Source organism: Aulostomus chinensis, chromosome 7, assembly GCF_037954235.1.
Source record: "Aulostomus chinensis isolate RoL2024-O1b breed Wild chromosome 7, RoL_Achi_v1.0, whole genome shotgun sequence".
NCBI lineage: Eukaryota > Metazoa > Chordata > Actinopteri > Syngnathiformes > Aulostomidae > Aulostomus > Aulostomus chinensis.
This window is the reverse complement of record NC_141326.1, coordinates 10,804,909-10,826,934: the sequence shown is the minus strand read 5'-3', so window position 1 is coordinate 10,826,934 and position 22,026 is coordinate 10,804,909. Positions and strand designations below refer to the sequence as shown.

General features: G+C 44.0%; 2 protein-coding genes across 12 annotated transcripts in view; one reads left to right on the top strand and one right to left on the bottom strand.

Moving 5' to 3' along the window:
• Window positions 1-16,819, top strand: part of abtb2b (ankyrin repeat and BTB (POZ) domain containing 2b) — a 45,942-nt gene extending 29,123 nt beyond the window's left edge. The window contains exons 2-17 of one of the 2 annotated variants that reach the window (XM_086208373.1): window positions 1,870-2,019; window positions 5,407-5,617; window positions 10,389-10,541; window positions 11,089-11,254; window positions 11,456-11,545; window positions 11,709-11,810; window positions 12,161-12,257; window positions 12,862-12,997; window positions 13,457-13,734; window positions 13,824-14,002; window positions 14,114-14,219; window positions 14,381-14,483; window positions 14,575-14,662; window positions 14,782-14,850; window positions 15,445-15,558; window positions 15,722-16,819. In XM_086208373.1, the coding sequence (XP_086064499.1) occupies window positions 1,870-2,019; window positions 5,407-5,617; window positions 10,389-10,541; window positions 11,089-11,254; window positions 11,456-11,545; window positions 11,709-11,810; window positions 12,161-12,257; window positions 12,862-12,997; window positions 13,457-13,734; window positions 13,824-14,002; window positions 14,114-14,219; window positions 14,381-14,483; window positions 14,575-14,662; window positions 14,782-14,850; window positions 15,445-15,558; window positions 15,722-15,949 (2,270 nt within the window). In that variant the 3' untranslated portion in view covers window positions 15,950-16,819. Of the gene's footprint in view, window positions 1-1,869; window positions 2,020-5,406; window positions 5,618-10,388; window positions 10,542-11,088; window positions 11,255-11,455; window positions 11,546-11,708; window positions 11,811-12,160; window positions 12,258-12,861; window positions 12,998-13,456; window positions 13,735-13,823; window positions 14,220-14,380; window positions 14,484-14,574; window positions 14,663-14,781; window positions 14,851-15,444; window positions 15,559-15,721 lie in introns of both variants that reach the window. The other variant, XM_086208372.1, reaches the window with a different exon arrangement.
• Window positions 16,820-18,791: 1,972 nt separating this feature from the next.
• Window positions 18,792-22,026, bottom strand: part of brsk2a (BR serine/threonine kinase 2a) — a 172,062-nt gene continuing 168,827 nt past the window's right edge. For 9 of the 10 annotated variants that reach the window (XM_086208363.1, XM_086208369.1, XM_086208366.1 and 6 more), the window contains one exon: window positions 18,792-19,994. In XM_086208363.1, coding sequence (XP_086064489.1) covers window positions 19,822-19,994 — 173 coding nt within the window. In that variant the 3' untranslated portion in view covers window positions 18,792-19,821. The remainder of the gene's footprint in view (window positions 19,995-22,026) is intronic. The other variant, XM_086208367.1, reaches the window with a different exon arrangement.

Below are 22,026 nucleotides of genomic sequence, written 5' to 3'. Positions count from 1 at the left end.
ATCAAATGCATCCATACGAATTGTCTAAAAAGTAAAGGCAAGTTTATTTACAGAGCATGTTTCAAACACTCAACGGAACATCATAATACATTTAAAAAAAAAAACATCTTATAAAAAGCAGCTATGTTGATCTTTGGAAATTGCACAGGACTCATGTCCTGTAACTAGAGTATTCTGTTCAAAAGGAGTACTGGTTAACTATTGGTTATAAAATAAATCCTTTTGACCTTAGATCCCCTCATGTACATCATGGGGTGCCGACAGGAAGAAACCTCATAGTCAAATGATGGATTTTTTTCCACAAATGAGGGTTTTTTTCTTGTTGAGATCCTCTACAGATCCCCATGAGAGGACACCGGTGCACATGGAATTGTCATCATAGGGATGGTAGCCCAAGGAGAGCGAGTGTGAGATGTCGATGCTTCTTTTTCTTCCTCAGGTTAAATAAATCACAAACCTGCACTGATCATCGTTCTTCTTTCCATTCCCCTTCTCAGATACCCCACCCCCACCACTCATTTCCTCTGGCTTGGCAATGTGCTCCACACACATACAAGAGCCAAAGTAAAGGTGAATTTTTAGGCAGCTAGCCACGTCTACCCAGATCAGCTAGCTGCTCTGTTGCTCGAAGCACACTCTTGAACTTAAACAACCACATATGGCTCCACATTTCCAAACAGCTGAAGTTAATGAAGATCTAACAGCCAGCAGACGTACTAATGGCTCTCTCTGCATCACTTGTCAAAATTTTAGTTGAAGTGCAGCAACCACGGGGGGGGGCAGCAATGAGAGAACAGGATGCCCTCTGCAGCTTATGTAAGAATGATGATATCTTACTGCCAGTAGTCTGACATCCATCTGTCACGTAGAATAAAATAGCAAATCTCCTGTTTAACCATAATTCATCATCATTTATTTTTTGATTTTATAAACTGAGGGAATTCTCCTCACGCATGCTTTTATATGTGTTGAATATACCCTGTAAGACAAAACAGGTCTCATATTCTGGTAAAAGACATTAGTTGGCTGGGCTGGGCTAACTGGGTCTCCAGGGGTCCATGTGAAGAGGAAATACCATGAGTCCCATTTACAGCCTGGCTATGTAGTAGATGTAGTATTATAACGAGGGAGCTACTTTTTTTGGGGCATGTTAAAAACAATTACAACCATAAGTTTGCATCCTATCAGTTCTGTTAAACTCTGATTTTTTGTGAAGGGTGCTGATTTCTGAACACTAGAAACAAATCTACCTTATCCTGTGACCCCCCTTCGTGTCCTAATCTGTATGCTGTGAACAGGTTTTTTTTCGGGGATGCTGCTGGTCCCCAACCCCCACCCCCATCTTACTGACTGCTCCCACATTTTGGAATCACATCAGTGTTGACAGTTGTACAATTTGTGTGATCACGCCTCTTTTATTACTTTCAGCAGACCTCTGCTGGGTGGACATTAAGCATGTTGAGCACGTGCAGTAAATATTGAATCATTTCTGTGACGTTAAAGAGAAAACAATGTGTGCATTACCTCTGAAGTCTTGGCTTGTTCTTGGTGGTAGTATTTCTGTGTGAACCCCCCCCGGGTGGGACTGATGCAGTGGGCTTTTGTTTGGCTTGTATTAGCCTGATGTCACTTCTATGTTTATTTTCCTGGATGTGCTGAGAGCACAACTCACGCTCCCTTGTGTGTTTATTTGCCCTCAGCGGTGTGGATTACAAGTCACCAGGCTTACAAATACACCATGTAAATAAACACCAGCAGTAATTTTTCTTGAGGAGCGGTGTGGATGGATTGCTGCAGAAGTTTTTAGAAATTTGTCGGTAAACTTCATAAATATTTTTGTCCTAATCATACATTTGTTTGTCTCCATAGGTGTTTTGTCTCTACCGGCTCATTTCAGCCCCTACACAGAGAACCAGCAGACGTCTGTGGACTGCAGGGAGGATGCCTATGCCCAGCTGGAGCTGAGGACGCTGGAGCAGTCCCTGCTGGCTACCTGTGTGGGCAGCATCTCTGAGCTCAGTGAGTCATTTCAAGATGGTGCATGTGTGTTCCCCGATATACCCAGTTTACCAGATTGTTTTATGTTATCACTCTAATTTATTCAATTTCCTCCAAGCAAGAAAACCACTGTTACAAATTAGTCAAGATTCTCAAAAATGATAAACCATTTGTCATGCTTTTTAAATACTTTACAACAGTCTGAACACAGGAAAAGAAAAAAAAGATCATCTGCCGAGGGCCTTTCAGAGATAATATCCGTACTTTGTATTTTATCACTACCATGATCCTTGTGTGGTATTGTAAAAGGCTATCTAATATCCGCTGTTCAGTAAATAGGAAGCAAATAGTTTATCTTCTCCACATGGTGACTGAACGCTGTTTAGCTTCCTCGCTGTCAAACATCACACGAACTTGTGAATGCCAATTTAGTCATGGAAGGAAAAGTGGAAGAGCCCATCTCAGACTTGAATCAGTGTGTGCTAGCTGAACATCATGTTGAAATGAGGCTTGAAGAAAAAAACAATGGTCCTCACTGCCATTGTAGCATCACTGCCAGGAAGGGCTTCATTTGAAATGTATCCATGGATCACATTGTGCAATTCTGCTTATTAATTCCAATATCAATTCTTGCTCATCCATTCCTCCCTGGAATCAAATTTTAGTTGTCTGTTTTTTGGATGTGAGACCATGTCAGGTCATTTAAAATTTCATTTAGAAAGTTGATGCAAGAAAGTAGATAAATGATGGGGGGCTGAAGAAAAGATGTTGGAAAGGTAGAATATGATGTTAAAGCACAGAGGACTCAAACAGGGTTTGGATTTATGTCGGGGAAGTTGTCAGGGGTAATGATGGAAACATGGAGAGGTGAGGTTGTCGGGTCAGGACCGAGGAGGAGGGATGGAGAGTAGTGTTGGTGAGAGAGCGGATAGGTTTCCCTCTCCAAACCAGCTAACACTTTACTATTTGTTCTTCCAGCACAAGGCCACGTTCATGCACCGCTGTCGTTGGTTAGGCATTAAGAAAGTGTACACATGTCCTCGAAGACAGACACTCTCTTTCTCTGACTCGCTCAGTGGACTCTTTGTGCCACATCTCTCTAGTGGTGTGAATCTGGGCTGTTCTGGGCAGGCCTGGCATGCTTCAGGCTCTTTCATGCCTACAAACACACACAGGCATGTGTTCAGCGATATGCGTACACATAACAAAAACACAGAGCGCTTGGCACTCGGATCTAAGCTCATGAGAGCAGGCAGACACAGGAGCATCTGTACTGAGCTGCTCCATCCTGCTGGATCTCTGGACTGGACTTGGCCAGACACAGGAACACACAGCATACATAAACATGATGGATAATGGGTGGCAGGATATGGGACATTTCAGCTAAATATGCAAAATAGTTAGAAATGGACTGGCATTAAAGTTGCCTTCAGGCACATTCGAATACTTGATTTGAGGCTCTTCCACCAGCGATGGTTTGACGAGAGGGAAATATTGCTCAAAATGAAAAGAGCTTTATGCTACAGCCGTTTGAGCCGATGAGCGCTGTGAGATACCACAAAGTCCGTATAAAACATAAATAAACATGTTGACTTGAGAGGCTCTGTGGTTCATATTTTGTAATAACTTAGTTTATCTTCCACTTTTCCTGCAGGGAGCAGTTTTTGTGAGAACGTGTTTGTAAGGCAAACGTCTCAGTGTTTTGACTCCCAGGCTCCAGGAGGACTACAGCATAAACTGTAACCTAAGACTGACCATTTCATATCCTTGTGACCCCTGGAGCTCAGTTTAGCCTCAGGGCGCAATATGCGCTTGAAAGCCAGGGAGAGGTTCTCCATCGTGGGCAAGAATTCCTGGGAGACCTCCTGAGTGGACTGCTGGTGGTGCTTAACACAAAGACAGCCCTTCAGCTTTAAGTGGGGTCTGTTGTGGGAGAGCTACCCAAATCTAACCCCCCTCGAAGTTCTCTAAACCCTTTAATACACATTCTGCTTAACTGACTTCGGCCCTTGAGCAGCCTCCCAGTCATGGTAATCTGGTTAGAAATTAACCCTGAGGTACTTATACTAAATGAGCGTTACACGATCCCAAACACAACTTGGCCCCACTCCCTCATGTTGCCTCTTCTTCCTACTCACTCATACTATGAGAAACATAATTCAAACCACAGACTGGTCTCAAGAAATGGAACTTTCACACAGTTCATCAGTTACAGTATGTCAAGTCTGTGATTGCAGCTCAGCTTGTATGCTTCAGATTGTAACATTAGTGTCTGGTAGTAACATCCCAGGCTGGTAGGACAAGCGGTTAAACACTTCAACTTCTTCTCAGTCCCACAGTTTTCATTCTTTGCACGCCACTTTTTTTCATTGAATTAAAGAACTAAAAATTGCATGTGGTCTGTGGAAGTAGATGTTTTTTTTCTCAGGAGCCTCAAATCACAGAAAAGCCATCCAATTGTCCCAATGACTCCTGAAAACAGAAATTCAATTAGAAAAATTGTTTCCAACCATTCATTTCCAACCAGTTGTTATGATAAGGACATATTTTATTGAATTACAGCAGAGCTCAGCAAATGTAAAACAGTTAAGAGAACTCAGAGTCACACGGAAGTACAATAATCACAACGGCAATGGAGAATGTTACTCTGATCCTCAGAGCTTCAAGAAATGCATTTTTTTCTGTAAACATTTAAACTTTTTTTTTTCTTTTTTTAACTGGAACCAAAAAAGATTGGTTCATGTCTTTTTCTGGAAATCAAATCCACCCCAAAGGTGAGAGAGAATTCGTTTGAGCGTCAGCTTTTTAATAAAGCAATGCAAAGCAGCTTCCAGCTTTTCAAGTGATGCTGTCCCCCCCCCCCCAAAAAAAAAAATATTCAACAACCAATACAGTTGAGTGAATCCCACCACAATTTCTTCCAAAATGTAATTCCTAGTTGATTAACCTGCATCCTTCCAGGTGGAGTGCAGTGATTAAAGAGCAGCAATACAGAAAACAGCGGAATGGATCATTAGGACATGTGATCCCGGTGTCAGCCTATTAACCCCTCAGTGATTAAAGATGAATGGCTGTTTAGACTGGCCATCTGGCTCTGCTTACTGATAATGACGCTGCTAATGGCAGATACCACCAAAAACACGGAGGGAAAGTCATGAGTAAAGGACAACTGAGTGTAAGTGGTTTAGTAAAGGGGGAAATCCGCTTTGATAAAAGACCCATTGGGTTTATACTGAGATCCCTTGTGTTTTTTAAGAGCAGTGTTGTAGTTGTTTAGGTCTGGAATACCCAGAGAGATTTCTCTGAAATTGCGATGACCAAGTGAAGGAAACTAAGAAGCACATCTTGTTTTATAATGAGCAGAACCAACTGATGCTGATGTACGATATCCTGTTTCCTTTGTTCCAGGTGACCTGGTGTCCCGTGCTATGCACCATATGCAGCGTTTGAGCTCAGTGCGTCCGGGGCTGAGTCCAGCCCGCCACACCCGTCCCCAGCAGCCCGTGTCCTGGTCGCCTGACGCCCTCCACACCCTTTACTACTTCCTGCGCTGCCCACAAATGGAGTCCATGGAGAATCCCAACTTAGATCCCCCACGCATGGCACTTAGCAAGGAGAGGTGGGAGTCATGCATGACTAGACAAGAGGGGCTCTGGGAAATCACACATCTAATTTTAGACACCAATATGTTTGGAGGCCAAACTTGGAGAATGAATTAATACTACTGCTTCTCCTTTCATGGATTTAGTTTTACTTTTCTTTATTATTATTATTATTATTATTGTTCAATTATTTATAATTTATTTGTATAGGATTTGATTTAGCTCAGGATGTTGACTACTACTGCTTAATAGCTAACTACTGCCAATAGGCAAACATCCACCTTCACAAACTAACAAGAAGGCTTTAATCATGAGAACAGCTCCTCTTCAGACCACCTAATCTCACTGCCCTTTATTGAAATTAACACTTCAGTAAGTGTTAATTTTCTGTTGGTAAATTACAGGTGAGCAGGAGCTTCCAGCTGATAGGATGCAGGATGAATTGCACCTTTTGAGTGTGAATTAGCCTGAAGACTGCTGGTTTAAAGGGCTTTAGGGTGCTAATGGCCTGTAATTCTGTTAGGAGCTTCTCACACACTCCTTCGTCTGCCTGTGTAACACAACGGTGATAGTTCTTGCCCTCTATTCAGTTCTGAGTCCTTTTCATTCAACAAATTACCTGATACTTCTTCTGTTTTTCTTGGCCTTAGATACAGTAAACTGTGGCTCATGTTGGGTTCCCACAGATAGTAAAGACGCAGCTGTGATTGAAAATAACCAGTTCAAAATGAGCAGCGGAAAATGCGTAAAGCTGCTGAATGGCCTCAATCATAGGCGAAATATGAAGCTGTCCATCACGGAGGGGGAAGGGCATAAGTTAGAAGTTAGGGATAATGTCACTCATTTTCAGTAAGTCTCTCATGGAGGCAGTTATTACACATGGTTGTGCCAGAAATGGAGCTGGAGAGAGAAAAGTTCGAATGCTCTGTCCCTCTCACATCTACATCTGGCCAGTTTCAGAGAGTTTGAGAAAAAAAGCATGGAACCTAACACTAATGCTCTAATGTCACACAAGCTTCTTTTTTCTTTGTCTTTTTTCTTTTTTTAAATGATGATAAATCATTCAGTGACATTTGTACTTGAGTAAGTTTACTATATTTAGCAGCTGAATTTGTAGTCAGTTAAGGTAAGATTATTACTTATAATGTGAGTGTATGAGTGTATAGGGAAATAAAAAAAATAAAACACACTTGCAGGCCTCCCACGCAACTGTGTGTCTCGCTCCCATTGAGACTGTATGTTAAAAATGTCAGTCGTAAGTGTTCTGATGTGCTTCGTGGTTAATTAAAGTTCTTAAATTGATATACAAAGAGTTGTCTCAAGGTAACACTCCAGCATATAAATGGGATGCAGCTCCGTGTACAGAGGCCTTACATGCTCCAGATTTTTTTGAGTTTGTGAATTTGTGAAATTATCAAGGAACATCAAAGTTTGTTTGACCTAAACACACATTGATGCACTCACACACTAACACGTGCGCACACCACCAGCTGGCTCCCATACATGTAATAATGACCAGACACAGTATAAGCAAGCAGTGTGTGCTCTGAGTTAGCATCAAAGGCAAGCCAGCAGCAAACATACAACCCTCTTCCCTCCATCCTGCTGGTTCCCTAACAAGTCTTCAGATGTTTTTAATGTTGGTTGTATATCAGCCTGCTTTATGTGTGCAGGACAAAATGATGTAGCATCCTGTTAGACTGTATTTTGTTGCCACATTCGGTGCTCTGTGTGTCAGTGTTAGCATGCAGGGCTGACCCAGTAAGACAGCAGAACAGCACAAACTGTGATATCGAAAAAAAAACTTTGGTCGAAATGACAAAACCACCCAATCTTTGTGGGCCATGTGTTCAAACATTATAGAGTGTTGTTGCAGTATCCTTAAGACTACAAGGCACTGTGAACTCCCCACCCACCAGACCACCCTTTGCCCTCAGTGTCTGGATGATAATAGGGGGCACTAAAACATAAATGTGTTACAGTGACAAGAAGTAGACGATGTTGGGTACTTCTACACACAAGTACATCAGATATGATTACATGCTGTCAGTATGGAGTCTTTATGAGAGTAATCTGACTCCAGATCAGTGGCTTACCTTGACCATTTGCTGCCCATGGCTGGGTCTGCTTTAAGACCCTGATTGAAGTATGTTCCTATGTCACACTGGCCTCAGGATATAGCACACATGACACATAGCATATGGGACCAGTGTGACACGTGTGATGTTGCCCTCCACGTCTTATGTTGGAGCAGTGTCCCAGCGTGCCTTATGTGAGCCGGCTGTCATGTTGTGAGCAGCCAGGGGGTTATGAAGATGGCTCCATGAGTCAGAGTTAATATGTGTGAGTATATGAAAACAAGTCCGGGAGAGTTTGTTTGGTATGTTGTGTTCCTACATCCTGCTGTTCTCAGTGTGTATCCTTAGCATGTTGGGTCACTCGGCTCACCAGAAGCACTATCTGGTTTCAGTGTTAATAGGCATTTTGGCTTTGATGTCACACTGACTCTGACCAAGCTGAAGCCTGTGTTTCAGGCTGAGGGGCATAACCCAGACACCAGGGTCAGATGGAAGGTGTATGGTTTGGGGTCAGTCCAGATAGAGGGCCAAGGAGAAGAAAAGGTTTTGAAAAGTAGGTTACAGAGGTGTAGGTACCAAATAACTGCTTCATTCATCTGTGGGCAAGTGAGGTGAGAGTACAAATGGTCTCACTCAGTTTGTGAAGAGGCACAGCCTCTGTGTGTGTGGGGGTAGAGAAAGGAAATAACCTTTAAAAGCAGATTGATGAAGTGAAAGATGGAAGCCACCCTTCTGATGGAACATTGAGTTACCAGGTGTTCAAAGATGGGGGGGGGGGGGGTATGAAGTAAGTTAGCGGGGGTTGGTGGCGATCAGGATGACCGACAGTTGCACAAATGCGCAGGCAGCCCAGAATGTGTGACCATTGATTCCTGAGCCCACAGCTCCTCCTCTGCTCTCAAGAAACATGGATTTTTTTAACTCTCCACACCTGTGGCACTGTCTCGCAGGGGACACATCAAACTGCCACCCTTCCCCCTTCCTCATTTAGACAAAATACCTGCCTCCCAGCCATTTCTCCAACACTGCTTAAATGTACCTATCAGCTCCATCTAACCTCCTCCACCAACCCATCAGCCTCTTGTCTGCTTGTTGCTGGGTGACAGCAGGATCCCTCCCCTGCTTATCCTCACTGATTAAGTACTGAAGCAACATCCAACACAATAGCCTGAAGATAAGATAGACAGCAGAGGAGAGCCGACAAATACCTTCAATTACCTTAAATGATATCTGCCACACATTTACAAACACATTGATATAGAGAGTGTGAGAGAGAGAATAATCTCAGTACTAAAATATTAAACATGGGTTTTATTCTCTGCTTTAGTGAATGCAACTGCACTCAGCAACTGCTTTCCTGCTACTTGCTTTTTAATGCAGTCATAAACGACTTTCATTAGCTATGATCATAAATGGACTCTGCTTGTTTTTCATTATGTTGTTAAATTGTCAAGGTACATTTGACGGTAAATACCGTCTTGAAAGTCTGAAATGTTCAAATGAAATGAAGCAAATTCGCTTAAAGAGACCATGAATGATGAGGGTGCTCGTATGGAAGGAGCTGCTCTCACAGAAGCCCACAGGTAGCGACACTGAGAGGAATAAATGGGACGGTAGGGGTCCCATTGCTCATTAATAGTAATGGTGATCCCTACATAATGCACACTACAGTGATGTATGCTGTATACCGCGCCATCTGTATTCATGGTACACGCTGGAGTGTTTGCGTCTCCTCAGAACAAAGGCAAAGAAGCCACTGCGAAGAATCGCATCACAGCAGGAGAGAAGCAGTTTCGAAAGTCCTGATAACACAGAGGCAGCACTCAAACAATGATTAACACTCTGACTGAGAGATGTGTCATTGTTTACAGGCACATTCAATGCATACATGGTTAGAGAAAGGTACATAGACGAAAAGGGATTAATACAAGACAATGACTGGACGTAGTGATGTCACCAGTGGCTTCTAAATGGATTTAGAGGGAGAGACGTAAGCAACAATGAGGAGAGAAACAAAGGACAGAGAGCAAATGAGACCAATTTAAGTCCAAATTACTCAGCGTCACCTTCAGAAATACCACTGCAGACTAATCGGTCCTCTCTCTTTCATCCCTCCACTGATGTTCGTTCTTGTGCTTCTCTGTGATTAATGACACTGTCCCTTCTTTTCAGGTCAATCTGGTCTGTCCCTTCTATTTTTATCTTCCTTTTATTTTCAGTGGATTGTCTCTTGTTTATTGGTAAAGATTTCACTAAACTAGAAGGACGTCAGTGTGCTGCACCCTTGTTCCACGACATTAGGCAGCACATTCCACCACCGCTGGTTTAAATATAGTCTGATCATTCGGGACCCTCTGCAGTGTTCAGTTTTGTTCATTGAAACCGCAGAGCAATGAAGTCACTGTTCAGATAACACCTTTTATAACTACCAATATTAGATTAGTCATAAATGTGAGCATCTGTTCCGTAGTTGTGTGCTTGCATGCATAGTCTGGGGGGGGGGGGTGATGAAACACAGGTGGAGGGTTGTGAGATCATTTCAGAAAGCAAATAAAACTTTGAGAATTATTCAGAGCTAATTTTGCCGTAATTGTCACGAAGATTAAAAACCCTGTTTCAAATAAATAAAGGTTTGGAGACATGCTGCATGTCTGTAACCAGACATTTAGAATGAAGTGTAATTATTTTTTTTTCTTGGTTTGTTTCACAGGCCATTCCTTCTACTGCCACCGCTGATGGAGTGGATGAGAGTCGCCATAGTCCATGCCGAGCATCGCAAGAGTTTATTGGTGGATAGTGATGATGTCAGACAGACTGCCAGGCTTCTCCTTCCAGGACTGGACTGTGAACCAAGACAGCTGAAGTAAATGACAACACACGCACGCACACACGCACACACACACACACGCACACACACACACACACACACACACACACACACACACACACACACACACACACACACACACACGAGAGGTGTCCCAATGAATTTCTGTACAGGATCTGACTGCTTGAAATCACACAAAGCAACTTGAGCACGAAAGCAGGATGTGATGCTAATTCTTTACATCTGCTATTAACTGGAGTATTTAAACCTTGATGGCGTCATGAGTGAAAAGGAGACCTGATCATAGTTTTCTTGTCTTTCATCAACATGAACGTACTGTGTGTTTTTTTTACTTCATTCTAGTCAGCTATAAACTAAAAACACATAGGTGCTAATACAGCAACCCACTTCCTGATGTTTCATTCAGTCAAACCATGTAGGATCACACACGTTTGGGGTCCACTCACAAGTAATGTGTTTGAGAAATGTCTCTACACACCTGCCTGAATGAACAGCTCAGGTATTGATGATCCTCTCTCTCTCTCTCTCTCTCTCTCTCTCTCTCTCTCTCTCTCTTCCTCAGGCCTGAGTGTTGCTTCAGCTCCTTCAAGCGCCTGGACTCCAAGGCGGCCACAGACAAGTTCCACCTAGATTTGGGTTTTCGAATGCTAAACTGTGGACGCACAGATCTCATTGGCCAGGCCATCAATCTGCTGGGGCCAGACGGGGTCAACAGCATGGACGACCAGGTGCTTATAATCTGTGTGTGTGTGTGTGTGTGTGTGTGTGTGTGTGTGTGTGTGTGTGTGTGTGTGTGTGTGTGTGTGTGTGTGTGTGTGTGTGTGTGTGTGTGTGAATATTACAGCCATATATAACAGAAGTGACATCCTGAGGTCACCTGACTAAATCCCCATGCCAACCTCTGTCTGTTCTCTCTGCTCATGTCTAAGGGGATGACCCCTCTGATGTATGCCTGTGCAGCTGGAGATGAGGCCCTTGTCCAGATGTTGATTGATGCTGGAGCCAACCTTGATGTGGCGGTAAATATGCTGGCGTATTATGTTGCATTATGTGTGTGTGTGTGTGTGTGTGTGTGTCTACCCACAGGAGAGGGAGTACATCACCTTTAAATGAATACGAGTCTGTGTGGTTTTTTTTGAGTAAGACCTTGGTGTGTAACCCTGATGTGTCCTGTTCCACCAGGTTCCAGCTTGCTCCCCAAAGCACCCCTCCGTGCACCCTGATAGTCGACATTGGGCCGCCCTCACCTTTGCTGTGCTTCATGGGCATATCTCAGTAGTGCAGGTTGGACACACACACACACACACACACACACACACACACACACACACATACACACACACACACACACACACACACACACACACACACACACACACACACACACACACACACACACACACACATACCCAAAAGGTGTAGCCAAAACCCTTGCTGAATTCTTTACTTGCCTGTTGTTCTTTCCCCTCCTGCTGTTTGTCCCTGTACTACATTGTCCTGAGTTCACTGTATCAATGATGCTAAGCCTTTCAGAAGTTGTTTGACACATGTGAGGTCAAAGGTCAGGCTCTAAATGAGTCACAGCCTGTCAAACACTGCTTAATGTAACAGATGTGATGTGTGTCTCTCTGCAGCTCTTGCTGGATGCAGGGGCCAATGTGGAGGGGGCTGCAGTCCGCAATGGACAGGAGAACACTGCAGACACCCCCCTACAGCTGGCTTCAGCAGCAGGTGGGTGGGCGCGCACACAGTTGATGTTATAACCTTGTCTGGATTCATGGCAGCTTAATTGACTTTTAAATGATCCAGGACAGGAATTTAACAGAAGTGGGAAGTGTAAAAGGAGATGAAATTGTAGTATTGACACACAATCACACAATTACAGCAGTGTGGATTTTTTCTGAAGGACCACCAAGAGCAGTGCAGGATTGAGTTGTAAATGGTAAAAACTGGATGGAGGGATGAGTGAAAAAGAGAGGAGTGGAGTGCTGCCTCTGGCTGTTCGGAAGCTTGAAGGCAGCATTCCTCCGTGGGATCATCTGAAAGCCCCACATAGCTGCAGTGAAGGACACACACACCATGAAGCAGCAATAAGTGTGTTGATTGTGCCCAGTATGAATGTGTTGGTTTGTTTGAATGCACAAAATAGGTGTGATTAAGTAGGATAAAACATTTAAAGCAATGAAAACACAAAATGAAAACAAAGGTGAGTTGCCCTTGAGGGAACAACACAACAAGGAGAAAGGATTATTAATAAGTACGGCTGTGTTGATACAGAGGAGGTCTTTTCTGGCTCCTACTGTAGGCAGGAACTGAACACTTCTCTTCTCCTCAGGCAACTATGAAATGGTGACTTTACTCCTGGCAAGAGGAGCGGACCCTCTATCGAAGGCCCACGATGGAAATGCCCTCACGTCATCTCTCTATGAAGACATGAACTGCTTCAGTCATGCTGCTGCACATGGACACAGGTGTGTGTGTGTGTGTGTGTGTGTGTGTGTGTGTGTGTGTGTGTGTGTGTGCGTGCGCGAGTGTGTGTCACTCACAACGTTCCAACAGATTCTGCCGCCTCTACACACTGCCTTAATAATTATAAAGAAGACAGAAACGTGAACTATGTCTCCATCATACTTGACCCAGGTCCACTGCTGAGCTTTTATTGTGCAGTAAAAAGGAAGATATAGGAGGTAGGAGAGGCCTGGTTAGGATCTCCTACCTTATAGAGTCCATCTGTCTGTGAACACCAGCTGGTAGCATAAATCTCTCCACCTGTTCTTTCTGTGTATGTGTGAACAAGATATAGACTCAACACTTCACATTCCTCAGAGAGGAGGGTACGAGGTCACAATCCTTTCATGCTTTCATGCTTTCTTTCCTTCCTCCTCGCCTGCTCTTCCTTCACACCCTCTTCCTTTCATTTATCTTGTCAGGAACGTGCTGAGAAAGCTCCTGACGCAACCCCAGCAAGTCAAAGAGGATGTCCTGTCTCTGGAGGAGATTCTAGCTGAGGGGGTGGAGGGTGAGGAGGCAGGGGTCTGTCCTTTCCTCCCCCTCTCACCCCTCTCTAACTCTTCCTCTGGTCCTGGGGCACTGCCGGAGGGGGACATCCCCAGGCTCTGCAAGGCCAGGATGAAGGCACTACAAGAGGCCAGCTACTACAGTGCTGAGCACGGTTACCTGGACGTCACCATGGAGCTGCGAGCGATGGGTATCTATCCCATCAGATGGCTGCAGGAATTCACTTCCTACATCTAGTTAAAAGTTCTAACCAAACACACGTTCCTTCTGTCCATCCAGGTGTCCCATGGAAACTGCATGTGTGGCTTGAATCTCTGCGTTGCGCCCAGCAGCAGTCCAGAGCCGGGGTCACCCTGTCCCTCCTGCGAGAGTTCAACACAATCAGAGAGGAGGATTACTGTGAGGAGCTGGTCACCGTAGGCCTGCCCCTCATGTTCAGTATCCTGCGTACCACCAAGGTATACACCCGATGTTCCCTGCTCCAGTTTCTTAGCTTCAAACGTAAAAAAGAACAGCATAATTTTGTATTGATGGAATGTTGTCCTCTCTGTCCTTGCATTTCTACCCAGAATGATGCCATTATACAACAGTTGTCCAGTATTTTTAGTCACTGTTTTGGCCCTGCACCCCTTCCAGCCGTCCCGCAGATGAAGGCAACTCTGTCAGCACAGCTGGGTAAAATATATATGTAGAAACATACATGGCCCAGACTATAATGGCTTTGTGTTGACTTTTTGATACAGCTAATCTACAAATTTGATCAACAAAAAGCTCAATCTAAATGACTGTGTTAAAAAGTGGCTGGAGTTTTAAGAGGGCGCTGTGTTTTCCTACAGACCCTCACTTCCTGAATAACCAGGAGATGTCAGATGTGACATTCCTGGTGGAGGGGAAGCCGTTCTACGGCCACAGAGTGCTGCTGATTACAGCCTCCGACAGGTGAGTGTCGCCAGGGTCACACAGAGCTGGTGCCGTGCTCAGAGAGGCAATACCATTCTGAAATAAGGTATTTATATTTTTGTGTTTCTAGATTCAAGTCTCTGCTGGCCACCTCTGGTTCTGATAAAAGCCCCAACAAGGAGATCGAAATCAGTGACATCAAGTACAATATTTTCCAGGTGACAATACATTCTTTGATTCACCATTAATGATTTCAGTGCTGTAGTGCCAAGATGACAACAGACAACAGTGGCAGTGCAGGAAAGCAACACTGTATTGACCTGTGACATCCCTGCAGATGATGATGTCATACCTGTACTGTGGAGGAACAGAGTCACTGAAAACTAAAGTCCCGGACTTGTTGGAGGTGAGAACTATTAGAGATACACAGCACCTATGTGGGAAGTTTGGTGACGCTTTTACTTTAAATTCCAGGAAAGTCTAACGATGACAGTCGACACAACCCTCGTACATCATCGCTATGAGAGTGGGCTAAGACCACGGGTAGAATAATTGAAAAGATGAGCTGGTTTGTGCAGCCATTGGGTGTTTTGGAATTGCACTGTGCAGTGTGAAAATTGAACAAGCAGTAAACAGTCCACATGCCCTGAAGGAATGTTATCAAATCTGACACAACACCTATGTGAGGATGACCGATTAGAATTTAGTAGACATGTCATGAATTCATATGCTGATTGTGGCTAAATGTCACCAGAAAGTCCATCACAATGAAAAGATGACATTTTATAATCAACTTTATTAAACCCTATGGGGAACTAAGATTTCTGTTGAAATTGTGCACTGCATTATAAAACTACGTGTGGATGCCATGACGGCACTATGAAGCCGCACTGGCTATTCAAACCAGTCTTCCCAATAATCCCAATCAGTCTCTGCTACGGAGCCTTGTTCGTCCTCGTGGAAGAAAACACAAACAACTCATGCTTGTTTCCTCCGATAGTTGCTGTCAGCTGCTTGTCAGTTCCAACTTGGGGCGCTACAAAGACATTGTGAACTCATCTGTTCTCAGCACATCAACCTGGATAATGCTGTCAGCATCTACAAGACAGCCAAGGTAACACACACACACACACACACACACACACACACTAGAACAGAGCTGCCCTCTATGTTTCTCTGGGACTTAAACACCAATCTAGAATTGAAACATACACTAACTTGCATGTGTTCAACTTATAACTCGAAAAATTATAAGTCGGTAAATTGTGTCATCACAGGTGCACGGTTCCGTGGAGCTGAGTTCGTTCTGTGAAAGCTACTTCCTGCAGCAGATGCCAGCTCTGCTGGAGAGAGAGAGTTTCAAGAGTCTGCTGTTGGGGTCCCCGGCGTCCCGACAGGGAAACAGCTCTGCACTAGTGCACAGCCGGGGAGACTCACCTCTAGAGGAGCTGGAGGCCACCTTGGCTCAGCGACTACGCTCCCTCTACGTCACCTCCAGAGTCTGAGGGTGACGGGGCAGACATTGTGGAGGGAGGGCAGAGATGTGGCAGTGGGAGCAGAAGTTTGCTCTCGTTCTCCATTCAGGACCAGATCTATAGGAGTTGTTGAAATGTCCAAGTAGAAACTCTTTCTTAGTAGCAGAGCTTTGATGCTGGGACACAGCAGGAAGCTACTAGAAGAACCCAGTGTTGATATTTTGTGCTGAGCACTCCAGCTCGACAGTTCTGCAGTGCAAAGCATGCTTATGATGAAGCGGTGGACAGTGTTTCTCTGAGGCTCAGGAAGGCTCAGTGGAGACTTGACAGACAGATGCAACAAGTGGGAACTCTGAATGGTGAAACACTGCTGCCACCTAACGGACAAAACTGGCCTAACACCAAGCTGGCTCCTTCCTGGCCCTCACCAAAGCTTTGTAAAGACACAATAGACTGAAGCGTCTGTTCCAGAATCAAGTGAGGCGACCATGCTGGACTTTTGGCTCTGTCCCATTCTGACTAATGAGGCGAGGAGGCCATGCAAAATGTAACTTTATGTGCCTGTTTTTATTTTTAAAAAGAGAGAGAGAAACCAGAGAAACTAACACTTACTGAAGAGTGGGATGGACATTTTCTATTTAATGAGAAAAAAAAGATGTGAGAGTATTTAATGGGGTCTTCCCTTTTTATTTTGTTTTTAATCCAAGCAAATGATTAATATTATTGTTTGAAAATTGCTCTTGTGTATCTATTATTTTTTTCCTTAACAACAGTCAATTAAGCTTCACTATGCTGATGTTGAATGCTTCTGCACAGGTACAGCAACCAAATCCAACATGGGATTTTGACTACATAAAGTCTGTTTTAATGCTGAATATTGTAATAAATATACACCTGGTAAACGAATCTCTTTTTTAATATTTTATCATTTTTTAATTGAACTATTACAAATTTTACAACAGCTACTTTTGTATGGCTTTGTATTAACTTAGCTGATATCTATGGAAATACACGCACAAAAAATAAATCACTTGAGCAAAATAAAGGTTCAAATAATCCAGGGTGCAGTGGTTAGCACTGTGGCCTCCCAGCAAGAAGGTTCTGGGTTCTGGGTTCGGGTACCGGATCTTCCTGTGTAAGTCTGCATGTTCTCCCTGTTCCTGTGTGGGTTCTCTCTGGTACTCCAGCTTCCTCCCACAGTCCAAAGACATCAAGAGGGGACGAGGCTGATTGATACTCTAAATTGACTGTAGGTGTGACTGTGAGTGTGAATGGTTGTCTGTCTCTATGTGTTGGTCCTGTGATGGACTGGTGACCTGTCCAGGGTGAACCCTGCCTCTCGCCTGAAGGCTTCTTATCAACACATTTATAGAAACATTAGCTTTGACTTGATACTTACCTTCTCACTGACATGGACAAGCACAAAGAACAAAACCAACCACGCCATAACTGAATGAGTTTATTTGTTTTAGCACTGAAGATGCTCACAGTTATGTTATATGGGGATTACATCAGTCTGTTTTGTTCCTGCTCTGGGTCTCAGAATCATCAGACGTCCTCAGATCTGCTAACTTCCCGTTGTAGAAAACGAAGGAGAGAGAACAAGAGGGTATTGCTTTGTGTTTGTAGTACTAATATCCTCTCCCTGTGCCTCTTCTACCTACACGGGCCTCTGAGCCTTCCAGAGAGTGGTACAGAGTGAAGGAAGCATTGTTCAAAAACTTTGTGCACGAGATAGGAGGAGGAGGAGGAGGGGAAAGATCAGCAGGAGCAAAAATTTAAAACAAAAAGGCCAGAAATAAAAGCAAGAGAGGGTGAAAATAAGGGGCAGAGTGGGAAGTTAAATTTTAAAAGGTCATTTTGTGGAAAGAATTGATCAAAGGCTGAGAGAAGGAGTGAGTTTGGCATGGAACATTAACACTAAAGCCATGCAAAGAAAAGCTCATGTTTGACATGCACACAGCAATACAAGCTAAACGCATAGAGCAGGAATCCCCAGCATGGTTGAGAAGATGATCAACCCCCGATGGTTTTTCTGTCTATTTACAAAGAGAAGAAGGAAGTCGGGATCTGTGGCGTCCTTCTCCTCAGGCCTGGCCTACACGCACAATAATAGGAAACTGACAAATACCAATAGAAGAGCATTCTCTCTCCAAAAAGAGGCTACGTCTACATTCTGAAATCACTGGTACATCTTTTTCCCCCCCCAAAAAATCTCTTTCCCTCATCAGTGAGGTTCGTTTAAAGAGCATTTGTTACATGATTCCGTTAAAATCCGACCAAAAGAAAGAAAACAAACCTCTTTTTTTCTTCAAATGTTGCCCCATTTACAAACACACAAGGGTCATAGAGAACATTCAACTGACCTAACAGCTTTGTCCATATAAATAGCCAAGTTATAATAAATTAGGAAATGAAACCAGAGATGAACAAACATGAATAAATAAGGAGAAAAATACAAAAATATCCACAATTTATCACGACTTTTTTTGTTGTTGTTGTTGTTGTTGTTGTTGTTGTTCCTCTACTCCTACTGCCGGTATGAGAGACTAAGAGAGAGGTATAGATGGAGAACCAAAGACAAAGTGCTGCAGAGAACAGGAAACAGGAATGTTTGGATCATTATGAGCTCAATCAAACAAAGACAGAAATGATCATGTAACAAAAATACACAGAGGAGTTTCAAACGTGGCGGGCGCGTGGGTAGCCGCCTGCCCCTATGGTATCTAAACATAGTGTCACAACTAGACATTTCATCTTTTTTTTTTACATAAGAAATGATATCAGTCTGTACAACAGAATAGATCATTCATTTAAGTTACCACCCACACCACCCCACCCCACCCCTATACTATCGTATCATCTCCCCCCCACAGCTGTTCACACCCCACTCCTCTCTGAAATCTCAATTCCAGTCCATTTGCAGCAATAGAGTTGTCTAATAAAGTCAGCAGTTGAAACCCAGTTCTTCTCAAAGAAAGCACATTAAAAAGCAAAAAATACAATCCAGCAAGCATCCGCGTCGGTTGTTTGGGAGTTCCACAAAAACTCCTCCCCCTTCTCTCCTCCTCTCACTCAGTCAGTGTGTGTGTGCGTGTCTTCTTTGTTGTTGTTGTTGTTGTTCATGTTAATACATCCCAGAGTTTTCAGTGCATACCGGACCTGTTTGTTTATGTGTCTTTATCTAAACTGTTCCAAATCATTCAAAGAGAGGAAAAGTGCAGGTTTTAGTGTGTGTGTGTGTGTGTGTGTGTGTGTGTGTGTGTGTGTGTGTGTGTGTGTGTACGCGTGCGTGCAATGTGAGATGGGGAACACTGACGATATTTTCATCTACTTCTACTGATGGCTGCCAGAGGTGAAGAAGAAGAAGGGGCGCAGAGGGAGATGAAGGTAGAAGGGGTCTGTTTCCATGGTTACTCCCCCCACCCCTCAGCGCACCTCTAAAAGCAGTCCTCGGTCAACAAATGTCCGTCTCTCTCTGTGCGCTCTTGGGAGGGGAGGTCGGAGGGGTGGTTGAGGGAGGGCGAGCGGAGCAGGGATGGGACTTAATAGGTTTTCTGGATAATTCCTGGTATCAGAAACAAGTCAGGTTACCACACAGTTTAGCAGCAAGGGAGCAAAGAACAGAGCCTCAGGTGATTGGATGGTGGTGGGAGGGGGTGGATGAGGATGAAGAAGGGAGTGCAAGGATGTATGTTTGTCATGTAGTGCGCTGTTTGTAAAATATCTCTTTGATTCTTTCCATATATTTCTATCTATACAAAGTCATTTCATACAAAAAAATGTCCATAAAGGAATATGTACATCTAGCTCTGTACAAGTATAGTATTCTCTCTGTGCTGCTGGCTTAAAGTGATATTGGGATGGGTTCTAGCACTGGTTCAAAACCAGAGCGTCTCGGTCTAAGACTCCTCCTGTGTCCCCACAGACGCCATCGACATCTTGGCTCTGTCTCGGCCCGCGGAGGGGCATTTGGTGTCAGTATTTTCTGCCTCGTGCCTCCGGACGTGCAAGGGTGCGGGGCAGTGCTTGGAGGGCGTGCCAGGGGGGTAGGGCACCTGTCCGTTCTTCTCGTCTGAAAAAAGTTGTTTAATTACGTCAAAGAAGTTACTCAATGGGCTGCCTAGGTACACAGACGGGAAGAAAAGAGGACAAAAGGGGGGAAAGAGAGGAGAGAGAGAACAAACTAATGAACAATGGGGTTCACAGGACAGAGACGGAGCAAGCAGAAGCAGAGAGGAGGAGGAGGAGGAGGAGGAGGAGGAGGAGGAGGAGCATTAACGGTGAGGATGAGCTGAGCTTAGTCCAGACTATCATGCATATGTTGCAGCACAAATTACACACAAAACAAGAAACTACAGCAAATAGTAAGAGCGTCGACTCATTTGGAGATTACGGCCCGGCAGCCTGACCGTAACAACAGATTGACTTTTATGAGGTGATTCGGTAAAAAGCAGGTCTTTGCCAGCCAGAAGCAGGACAGATGATAGAGGCAGGACAATGAGAAAGCTTCCAATACAAAGTTGCCTGAGGAAAATCAAGAGTCACTATTGCCATTCCCTTCTATGAGTTTGTGGAGTTTTTTTTTTGTTTTTTTTGCAGACATCATTAAAGTACTGAAGGGCAACTTCAACCGCAGCAAAGAGGCTGTCTGTCTTGTGGCTATTGCACCAACTGAAGTGAAAGGAACACATTGATGTTTGGACTTAAGTATGCCTGGAGCAAAGAGACAAGCTTTGATCAACGTGTTTCATCACTCCGGTCCAGTCTTACACTCCAGCTAACTGTAAAAGCAGACATCAAACACACCGCAGGGCTGCATCATCATTGTGCCACTCTTTGAAACAAACGTCCAGCTCACTATTGCTCCTGTTTGTGTTGCGTACAGAAGAAAATGCTAAATAATACAACCTTCTTTATGTTTAGCTGACGTAAACGTGCGCGTTTGACAGGACGCACGCAAATGATGGCCGACTAAACACGCTGACTTTTTCTGCAGGCTTTAATGGTCCCATAGCAGTTGAGATGTGAGGATATCAAACATGAAAAATGGAGCAAATAAAGAGTGTTTTTGTTCGTGTCTCACACACACACACACACACACACACACACACACACACACACACACACACACACACACACAGCTCTGTTTCTGAAGTCTTCGAGAAAAGCCATTTGTGTAACAGACTCCTGTGGGTCATCAAATGAACAGTGACATGGCGCAGAACAAGACCAGCGGGGCTACACGCATGACAAAACGCACACGCAGACAGGATGCACCTGTCTATGTAATAACAGAGGATTTTCTTTGAAGATGGCTTTACTTTAAAAGGCGCTCAATCAAACGATTACATCATTCTGTGGTGTTTGAGTTGGAGATTTCATCATAGTGTAAATGCGTTGTGTGCATTTGTCTGGATACAAATTTGAGCCAACATGAGACGTTCCCGCGAGGACGTTTTGGTCAGTCTCCATTTAAGAGTTTCTGCTCCGAATTGTGATATTCACTCGTCAAAACAAAAATTGTACAGACATTTTTTTAACTGTTATTTTCCGTTCAACGTTCAAATACCTGGTGTTATTTAGGTGGACGGTGCTTTTGGTTTATGTCAATGATGTCATACCCTGGTTGCTACGACACTGCTCAACAAAGTGTTAGTATGAGCTGAGCATTGTTAACCACATATAACAGCCCTGAGGCTCCCAGCTCTTGAATTAGCTAGATAAGGGTCGAACAGGTAAGATAGCACACTAACGGTACATTCGCTAATTCTACTTGTTATTACAGTCGGAAATAAATTTAATTTGGTGAGTGACGTAAAATCTCCCTGTTGTTGCTGCGAGGATCAGCACGGTGTGAATGTTTAACCTCAGATAGCGGCTGAAGCAGCTACACTGGACTGGCTCGGGCCGGTCACCTGGTGGACTGCCAAGGCTGCAGTCAGAAAGTGATCGGATGTTGGATTCATCCATTAAGGCATTGAATAATCCAAAAACTGTCACGGAAATTCATGTGACCATCTTCACTTCCCACCTCTTTTGTCCTTTAGGTGAATCCTTCCTTTTCAAGAGGTCGAGCAGAAATAAAACGACCGTGTCAAGACAGA